This window comes from Sinocyclocheilus rhinocerous, unplaced genomic scaffold, assembly GCF_001515625.1.
Source record: "Sinocyclocheilus rhinocerous isolate Xijiao unplaced genomic scaffold, SAMN03320098_v1.1 scaffold2369, whole genome shotgun sequence".
Classification (NCBI taxonomy): domain Eukaryota; kingdom Metazoa; phylum Chordata; class Actinopteri; order Cypriniformes; family Cyprinidae; genus Sinocyclocheilus; species Sinocyclocheilus rhinocerous.
Window position 1 is genome coordinate 338,262 of NW_015645530.1, and position 9,692 is coordinate 347,953.

General features: G+C 34.9%; 2 protein-coding genes across 4 annotated transcripts in view; both read left to right on the forward strand.

The window, feature by feature from the left end:
* Positions 1–6,132, forward strand: part of cmss1 (cms1 ribosomal small subunit homolog) — a 7,133-nt gene extending 1,001 nt beyond the window's left edge. Inside the window, exons 2-9 of one of the 3 annotated variants that reach the window (XM_016509684.1) lie at positions 1,359–1,483; positions 2,549–2,626; positions 2,976–3,111; positions 3,198–3,257; positions 4,873–4,975; positions 5,061–5,209; positions 5,301–5,389; positions 5,878–6,132. In XM_016509684.1, coding sequence (XP_016365170.1) covers positions 1,359–1,483; positions 2,549–2,626; positions 2,976–3,111; positions 3,198–3,257; positions 4,873–4,975; positions 5,061–5,209; positions 5,301–5,389; positions 5,878–5,961 — 824 coding nt within the window. In that variant the 3' untranslated portion in view covers positions 5,962–6,132. Of the gene's footprint in view, positions 1–1,358; positions 1,490–2,548; positions 2,627–2,975; positions 3,112–3,197; positions 3,258–4,872; positions 4,976–5,060; positions 5,210–5,300; positions 5,398–5,877 lie in introns of all 3 variants that reach the window. The other 2 variants (XM_016509683.1, XM_016509685.1) reach the window with 2 other exon arrangements.
* A 114-nt stretch (positions 6,133–6,246) lies between these two features.
* Positions 6,247–9,692, forward strand: part of tmem30c (transmembrane protein 30C) — a 4,863-nt gene continuing 1,417 nt past the window's right edge. The window contains exons 1-4 of the mRNA XM_016509682.1: positions 6,247–6,725; positions 7,548–7,664; positions 8,704–8,811; positions 8,981–9,071. Of these exons, the coding sequence (XP_016365168.1) occupies positions 6,528–6,725; positions 7,548–7,664; positions 8,704–8,811; positions 8,981–9,071 (514 nt within the window). The 5' untranslated portion in view covers positions 6,247–6,527. The remainder of the gene's footprint in view (positions 6,726–7,547; positions 7,665–8,703; positions 8,812–8,980; positions 9,072–9,692) is intronic.

The following is a 9,692-nucleotide window of genomic DNA, read 5'->3' on the forward strand; positions in this document are numbered from 1 at the left end:
ATTCGAGCCGTTCATGCCAGACTGGGGAGAGAGGTGTTGTAATAATGTAAAATATGTGAAAAATAATGTGTTTTTCCAGCAACCTAGTATGAGAGCCTGTTCTAGTACACCCCCAAAACAAAATCAAGACTTTGTAAAAGAGCATAATAGGACCCCTTTTATATAATCAGACTACTTTTTGATTTCTTTTGACCAAACTCATTTATCACATGGATTTAAATAGTATAATCTTGTACCATATTCATATAAAAATACAAAGAGTAAGGAAATATATTCCATTGATTGTTATTAACAACATGAAGTGCATTAAACATTACATTACATCAAGGGTATGTACATTTAATGAAAAGCTAATAATTAATTAAATCATAAAAATGTTGTCAAAATAAATCATTTTAAAATAACATAAATCAAAACACTTACTAAAAAATGAAATATTTTATTTGTTTACCTGCATGTCATGTGACCATTAACCAATGTCAGATAACCGTGAACATGCAAATGTGATACTTAATTATTGAAATATTTATTTTAAAATCTCTTGTGGGTCTTCAAGTAAATATATTAGTTGAAATAGGTTCAGATGACCTAAAAGTTTGGGAATACCTGCATTGCATGTAAATAAGAAATAATGTGAATTTGTGCAACTTTTTGAGCAATTTTGCCAGCCAACTTTTCCTGAGCAATGTTGCTTGGGCACTTTCCCATTGAGAATGGGTAACAGATTTCAATCTGGATACTTTAGATTGGTTGTGGGCCCTGTGTCTCACTTGGTTGCCTGTTGACGGCAACATTGCCCAAAGTTGCCCCATGTATAATCAGCCTAAAGCCTTCCAAAGATAAAGTGATACATGGTTAAATAACCCACTGAGTGATCATTTAAATAAAAAGTAATGTGTTTATCAGTACTTGATACCATGTTTAAACACTTCTTAAACCTGAAATGCTTTTTGTAAGTCCAGTGGTCAAATGCTGTGTAGCCACCTGACTAATGACTGGTCTTTGTGTGAATATCCACAAAGCTGGAACCCTGACTTTCTGAGGGTTTATAAGCATTAGGCTATTTTAGAAAGGAACATTTAAAGATGAAACAGAGGAAGTAGGGAGAATCAATAAATTATAAATAATTTATTGCTATTGTGTGAATAATATGTAATCAATAAAAAGTAACTGTAGTCTGATTATGAGTATTTTAAAATGTAATTTAATCTAATTACAAGTACTTCATTTTTGGAATCTGATTACATAACCCAGCTCTGGTTAGTTCTTATATTAATTTGGTGTTATTAATGTGCATTGTGATGTTTTTGTGGTCTTCAATCAGTTTTCATTTATTTGCAAACTTTGCTTTCTCACAGGTGTGTCAGAGGTAGAGGAAGACACACAGCCACTTGCAGAAGAACAACCAAAGAAATCTACATCAAAGAAAAGGAAGGGTGAAAAACAGGCTCAACACGACACCAAGAAAAAGAAGAAGAAAACGGTTAACGTAATACAAACAAATTTACTGGTGGTGATGATTGTGTAGCCATTAAAAATATTTTCTGTCAGAATAGTGTGTGATAGTTGGGTTCCGGAAGTAAAATCCCATTCATTTTCTCCATAGGATAATTAATTATGAACAATAACTTAGCCAAAAGAAAGCCACTCATGTGAAGCACTTTGAATTACATAATCATGTCAGTCTCCTTGTGCTCTCAAACTACTTAAATATTTGTATATATGCATATTTTGCATTAAACTTGCATTTTATATTTTGTTATTAATTTGACTGTCACTTACAATTGTAGTTCTTTCCCGTATTAAAGCCGTTAAGTACACTTATTTTCAGATACGTTTGTAATGTTTTGATTTACCTCTTGGTTGGTATAGTTTATGGCTTATAACCCCTTTAACAGTGACTTTTTAAAAAATCCCAATAGGAAAAATGAATGGGAAAATTCCAGAATCAAGGCCACTGAAAAAGTGTGGCTTAACCAATGGCGTTGGTTTTGTTGTTGACAGATATGCAAATAATAATAATACATTTCTGCAATTCTGTTTAGTGATACTAGAGTGACAGAAATTGCTCATGAGTTAAAGATTCAAAATTCAAGCTTGCTTAAAATGGTTTTGCTTGTAGGCTGCAAATGGAGCTTATTGCCAAATGAAAAGTCCCAAAAATATCACTTGCTCACTTTGTCAAGCACTAAAGCTCTATGTAGTTGACCAACCACAACAAAATGGGCCGGCTGACCAATTAGAGCAGACTGGGTGTTTTAGAAAGGCAGGCTTTAAAGAGACAGAAACTGAGAAAAACAAATATGTTTTTTGAACTTTAAATCATGTAAATGTATTCTATCAGACCCCAAAAATAAAATTATGAAGTTGTAAATGAGCATAATATGGCACTTCAAAACATGTAGAAACCTCGACTTTGCAAGTAATTTTTTCTTGGGTTGAGGCATTTAGGTTTTTCATCAAAGAGATGTCTTTGAGACAAAAGGTCTTGTGAGCAAAAACAGAACCAGGGCATCTTTAAGTAAAGAGTGTCTTACTTTCCCTGCAGAAAGAATGTTTCATCACACAGGAGAGATCAGAGGAAAAGGGCGATAAGGAGTCCAACAAAAACAAGAAGAGAAGAAAGGTAAGAATTATGATTCACATGTCGGTTAATGTTACTGTAGACCTCAAACTCTTTTGCTCCGTTCAGTATGCTGCTTCACAATAGTTTTCACTTTATGCTTGATAAAAAGGGACAAAAAGACATGATAAAAAGAGCTAACTTTCTGCAGAAATGCTTTGATTTCACTAAACATTATTTGACTTCTCATTTCTCATTTTGGTTAACATTTACATGCAGAGAAACTCACCTCTTAAATCATATTAGAGGACAAAGCTTATTTAAATTCATTCATTCCTTTTCTAGTCACTGTCTCTGCCCCTGATGTATGTGCTGTAAAACATGCTGTTGTTGCATAATTCTTTGTCTTTAGAAGAAGAAAACTATCACAGATGTGCTGACGAGCTCCGAGCCTGTGCCGGGCTCTCCAGCTGACCTTATGAGCCTTTTGAAGAGTCACCACAGCCAGACCCGCTCTGTTATTGAGCAGGAGGAACTGACGCTAAGCGGTGAGTCGATTAATGCATGTTTGTGTGTGGTTTCATTTGAATCTGGATAAGGACGTTGATTTTGTTTGTCTTCTTTTCTGTTTCAGAGTCTTGTTTCCTCAGCTCTAATGACCTTACACATAGCTTGTCTTCCTACCTCAAAGAAGGTGAAGTGCCTTTTTATGCACCGTTTCAGTTTATGACCCCCCCTCCAAAAAAAAAGATGTCCAACCAGGAGCATCTTGTCTGTAATTTTGAATATGCACAGATATGTCCTTATTGCAGAATTTACACCTATATTAAAAAGTTTGGAGTCAGTGTTTTTGAAAGAAATCTCTTACACAAATATTGTAAAACACAAATATTGTAAAAAAAAAAAAAAATTATTAAATGTAATTTATTCCTGTATTGACAAAGCTGAATTTTCAGCAGATAATACTCCAGTCCTCCATGTCATATGATCCTTCAGAAATCATTATATGCTGCTTTGGAGCTCAAGGAGCATTTTGGTAACACTTTATTTTAAGGTGTCCTTGTTAAACATTACATGTACTTACTATTATAATAACAGTTAATTATGCATAATTACATGCAAGTAACCCTATGCCAAACCCTAACCCTAACCATATATTAAGTACATGTAGTTAATTCATATTATTCAGTACTTAAATATATAATTACACTGTAACAAGGACATCTTAAAATAAAGTGTAACCAACATTTCTTATTATTATCAATGTTGATCAATGTTGTAGATGGGATAGTTCAGACAAAACTGAAAATTCTGTAATTATTTACTGACTCTGTTAAACACAAAAGAAGATATTTTGATGAATGTTTTCAAAAAATTTAGCCGCTTTTCCACCATCGTGCTGAACGGTTCTCTGTGCATAACCGTTCCATTCCGCGCCGGTTTCGTTTTCCACTGCGGGGCTGATAACGGATCTCTTTGGAATGCAAATACATATGATATGAGGTGAAAATAACCACCGCGTTATGGAGGATGATCAGAAATTTATTTTGATTTTATTACTAATTTGTGTTTACATTGATCAAAATAGCGCGCTTAGCAAGCTACGGAGAAACTAGCAGCCAGGCAACAGACAAGTGACAGATCCGGAGTGGCGACGTCACGTACACGCACTCTGCCAGCACGGCTCAGCAGCTCGGTTGTCTAACCGTGCCGAGAACGGTTTGTAATCGTGCCGCACCAGGCTCACGTGGAAATACAACTGGAACCGTACCTGACAGTTCTTAGAACCGTTCGGGCCCGACAGTGGAAACGCGGCTAAAACTGTTTCTGGTTAGCCATTGAATTCCATAGATTTTTTTCTCATCTTCTTTTATGTTCAGCCGACGAAAGAGACTCCGACAGGTTTGGGGCATCTCTAGTGTGAGTAAATTATGACAGAATTTTCAGTTTTGAATGAACTAAACATTTAATATTTTTGTGGTAACTGATCAATTTTTTTCAGGATTCCTTTATGAATAGCAAGTTCAGATGAACAGCATTTATTTATTTTACTGTCGTTTATGATCAATTAAATTTAATCTTGCTGAATAAAAGTAATTATTTCTTTCAGAAGAATCTGTCTTACCCCAAACTTTTAAATGATATTTTACAGACAACTCAGAGGGCTTTATTATGGTGTAATTCTGTTTTATTGCATTATTTTTTTATTAATTAACACATTAATCAACAACTCTAATATTAATGTACACCATTTATTTTCTTATATGTTTGGCTTAGGATTTGTTTTTTTTTTACTACATTTTTTTCAGTTTGTCCAAAGTGGGCAAAAATACAGAAGCAGCACACCCAGACCCGGTCAGTGGTGTTGCTCATCATTTGCGGATCTGCTCTAAGGACGATTGATCTCATTAAGTGAGTCTCAGATGTCCTTGTTTTGAATAATACAGCGTTGCCTTCTCAACCGTTAAGAATTTTTTCCCTTCTCTTTGTGTTTAAGGAAGCTGATAGCGTTCAAAGGACAAGCTAAAGTGCTGAAGCTGTTCGCAAAACACATCAAGGTGGATGAACAGATGAAGTTACTGAGTAAAGGTGTGACCCATATTGCTGTTGGAACTCCTGGGAGAATTTGTGCTCTGTTAGAGAAAGGTTTGCTTTGATGCACATTTCTTGAAAATCTGTTATTTTAACACACTTTTTTTTATTTTTTATTGCTTGACTTGTGATTCTTGTGCTCTAGAGGGTTTGACTACACAAGGACTAAGATTTCTGGTTCTGGACTGGAACTACCGAGACCAGAAGCACAGGAGAATGGTGGATATACCAGAGGTAACATTGATATGTGCTGCTTTCAGATGGGACAGACTTGTTTATAATTGAATTACAAAGATATTTTTAAAGAATTGTAATCCTGATGTAATGATCTAATAATGTAATGAGATCTAATGTAGATTCTGCCAAAATTCTGGGTGATGGTGACAACACTGAATACAGTTTCTGTCCTGTGTCATCGTGTTTCTTGTTGAAACGGGACATATTGAATGACTTGGACTTTTGTCTTTTTTTTTTTCTTTTTTTTTAACACAATACTTATTTTTTCCTTGATGAAACTAATATGTTTTGCTATTTGCTGTTGTTCGTCGTGTGCACAAGAATAGACATTTTTTGTCAATTTTCCAGGAAAAGAAAGACTAACTTTAAAATGTTCATACTTCATATCTGAGAAACTAAACTTTATTTTGATTTAATTCACCTTAAACTTTAACTATTTTGTGATAACTGAAAAAAAAAAGCTAGAATTCTTTTTGTTGTTTCAGGTGAAAGGAGACTTGCTGAAAATGATGGACCATGGTCTAATTCAGAGCTGCAGGGAAGGAACAGTTAAAATAGGACTATTTTAAACCGATTCTCTGTTATGTACACATTCATGTTGATTTACTTGTTTAGCATGTAATAGAACTATTGCAATGTATTGTAGTGCCATTTGTCTGCTGCAAGAGAAAAATATTGTGTGTGAATGTTTTTTATGATTATAAAAATTAAAAAAAATCTGATTGGTCAAAAACATATCCTTTTTTTGTCTTGTACACCAGGAGCCCCTCCCATGATAGACTGTTAATACTTTATTCAGGATATAGGCCTACTGCTTTTTGCAATATTCTGTTGCAACACACATTCACCCAGATGCTGCTCCCACACATTACAGCAGAGTCCAGGAATGAGGAGAGACCCCGTTCTGATGGAAAAGAATGTGTGGAGCGCTGGGGAAGTTTAACAGTCAGAGCTAAGGACAGGGAGAACAACTCTTTGTGTGTAAAAGGTGGAGTGGTTGTAGTTAATAAGTAACAGTCACTTCAGGTTCAAAGGTTCAGTCACACTGGGAACTGGGAAAACTTACTTCTGTGGCAGTTAAAGAAAACACTTGCTTATTTTAAGTTGTGTTATTAGTAGTTCTAGAGGATCTGACATGGGAAAGAAGCAGGCAGGTACAGGGCCACTGTCGAGGCGTCCGGATAACTCGGCGTTTAAACAGCAGAGGTTGCCTGCCTGGTCTCCATCTCTCACGGCACAGACTGTGCTGCCAACCTTCTACATCCTCTCTCTCGTGTGCTTGTTACTGGGCATATGGCTCCTCATCACTGTTGAGAACACATACGAACTAAAGGTTAGACATGTTTTTATCATCTGCCAGTTTGCAAGACAGCAGGAAGTGGAGAAATTAGACCAGGAAGATGTGTTCCTTTGTGGAAACCAACTAGACGCAACACAAATCCATCAGAGAGTGAACTTAGTGTGTTCTTATCATGTGTTGGTCAAGTTCTTTTGCTATTTTTACTTGTAATGGACCTAACATATGTAATTTGATACATTTAACATCTTTGTTTCGCTACTATTATATTTTTCATCAAGCTGGTGGTCAAAAGCCAAACTATTAATAATACACTGATAAAGACCAAAGCCATTGCAACTTAAATAATTTGATTTAGTTGTTTAATTTAAGTAGCTGACTCACTACAATTGACCATGAGTCATTTGTTTTGTTTGTTCTTAGCACTGCTTGCTAGGGAAGCCATATGTAGAGACCAGAATGTCATAGCTTTGGGGTGAACTTTTTATGAACTTAAAAAAAAAAAAAAGATTATAATTTAAAAAACAATCAAAAAGAACCCCACCTAGCTACAGCTTAGCAATATAATATACAATACAATATTGTACAATATACAATATTTAACTTTTATTTTACTTTTTATATAAAAATAGTGTTACACTGATGAAATATAGGCCTAAATTGTAACCAGTAGTTATTTTATTGAGAAATGCTGTTTTTACACTTTATTCCTGATGTGAAATATCCTAAATTATAGAATGACTCGTATATGAATTATAGAATGACTGAGGGCTGCAGCTCAACATGCTGGATGTAACTTCAACCAGTTACATTTTACATTCATATTGTATGGAATTATTTATTTTTTTTGCTGCATAGGTGGACTACACCAATGCTGGAACATGTGAACGGTGCTTCAATTTGAGGAAGCGTGCCATAGACTCCAGAACAGCCTGCACATGCACAGTCAGCTTCCACGTTCCAAAAACCTTTCCGGTGGGTCTGACTGTATACAATACCTTTCAAAAGTTTTGGGTCAAGATTTTTTTTTTTTAAAGAAATTAATACTTTTATTCAGCAAAGATAAATTTAATTTTCAAAAGTGACAATAAAGACATTTATAATGTTACTAAACATTTTTATTTAAAAAAAAATGTTGATTTTTTTCAACTTTCTATTCATGAAATCATTCATCATGGTTTCCACAAAAATATTAAGCAGCACAGCTGTTTTTAACATTAATAATAATGTAGGCTACCTTGAGCACCAAATCAGCATATTAGAATGATTTCTGAAGAATCACTAACACTGAAGACTGGAGTAATGGTGCTGCAAATTCAGCTTTGTCTTCAGAGGAATAAATTATATATTTTTTTTACATTTAAAATTGTAATAATATTTTACAATATTAGATATATTTTACAAATAAATACAAATAAATCTTGCAGACCAACAAATTTTGAACGGTACACTGTAAAAAAAATCCCGTAAAATTTACGGTAAAAAACCGGCAGCTGTGGTTGCCGGAATTTTACCGTAAATTGTTTGTAAAAAACAAAACAAAAACCGCATATAGCCTACAAGTTAAAATGAGACCTTGTCTGAGCAAAGGTAAATAGGCCTACAATTTTATAATATGCGAAATTGCGGCAGAATTTTCTATCTGCCTAGTACAGTACCACCGCTAAAAGCATGATTTACATAAATTCATGTAACATTGTTTTATTATTTAATACGCAAGCTCTTAAATAAGAGCTGTTTTCTGCCCAATAGATGTCCATTGTAGTTTTCGTATAAACGATTTCCACCAATAATTTTCTATGGCAAGTTTGTAATGCTTCAGTTGTTAGACCATTCAAAACACAGCTTTTTATAAAATGAGAAGACGTCCTAGATTAAAGTAATTAAAAAAAAGTCTGTTGCCTAATTTGAACGAGACAACCTTGTGAACCTCATAATTTGTCATCAGCGTGTTTCCTTTCAACATGAAGTAGCCTAGCTAGTAGTTCGTCTGAGCGCGCGCTGTCTCCCTCAGGGCGATGTTTTCTTTTACTACGGTCTGAGGAACTTTCATCAGAACCTGCGGAGGTACATGGACTCCCGCGATGATGCACAGATGGTGGGGAGGAAGAACAACCTGAAGGTGCTCGACGTCTCTTTCACTCCCCTTCTGTTTGCACTCCTTTTTCACGCTCTTTCCTCATCCCTCCCACTCACTGATTAAAACAACGTCTGTCTTTATTTGATCTCTCACTACGCTTCACATTAGTAGCGCTGTTGTCACATTCAAGATGCTGTTATTGCTCACGTAGGCACCGAGTTCATACTGCGCTCCGTTCGACTACGATGCAAACAGAATACCCATTGCCCCCTGCGGTGCCGTGGCCAACAGCATGTTCAATGGTAAGACCCATGTTACAATTACGCCAATAAACCGTCCGTTTTTTTAATCGCTGTTTGTGCTTGTATATAGACACGACGCCTTCAACATTTCTCACTCTATCACAGTTTATTCGCTATTGTTTAGAAAATGGTAATAAAATACGACAAGAACTCAGTTAAACTGTGTCAGAACAAATTCATTTTGATAATGTCAGATAACTTTGATAGAAGTAATGAATTAGGTTGAATAGCTGTCAGCTATCAAATTTAAGTACACAGTTAGATAATAATACCAATTTGGGGCAACCAATTACCAGGCAATGCTTAATTTTGTTCAGTCTGTGGTGTAAAAAGGTCGCATTAGCAATTAAAGAAAGTACACTTAAGTAAAACATGGTCAGGTCAAAGTGTCTGAATAATTTTTGGTCCCAAATTATCAATTTTACCGGTAGTCCACTGTATGAAGAATTTTTAAGTATAATATGTCACAGTTTATTTTGCTATCGTCACTTACATATATAGTGTCCTGCACCCACTAGTAAAAAAAAAAAATTATATATGGTGTCTGAATCATTTTTGGTTTGACTGTATGTATGTGTATGTGTGTGTATATATATATATATATATATATATATATATATA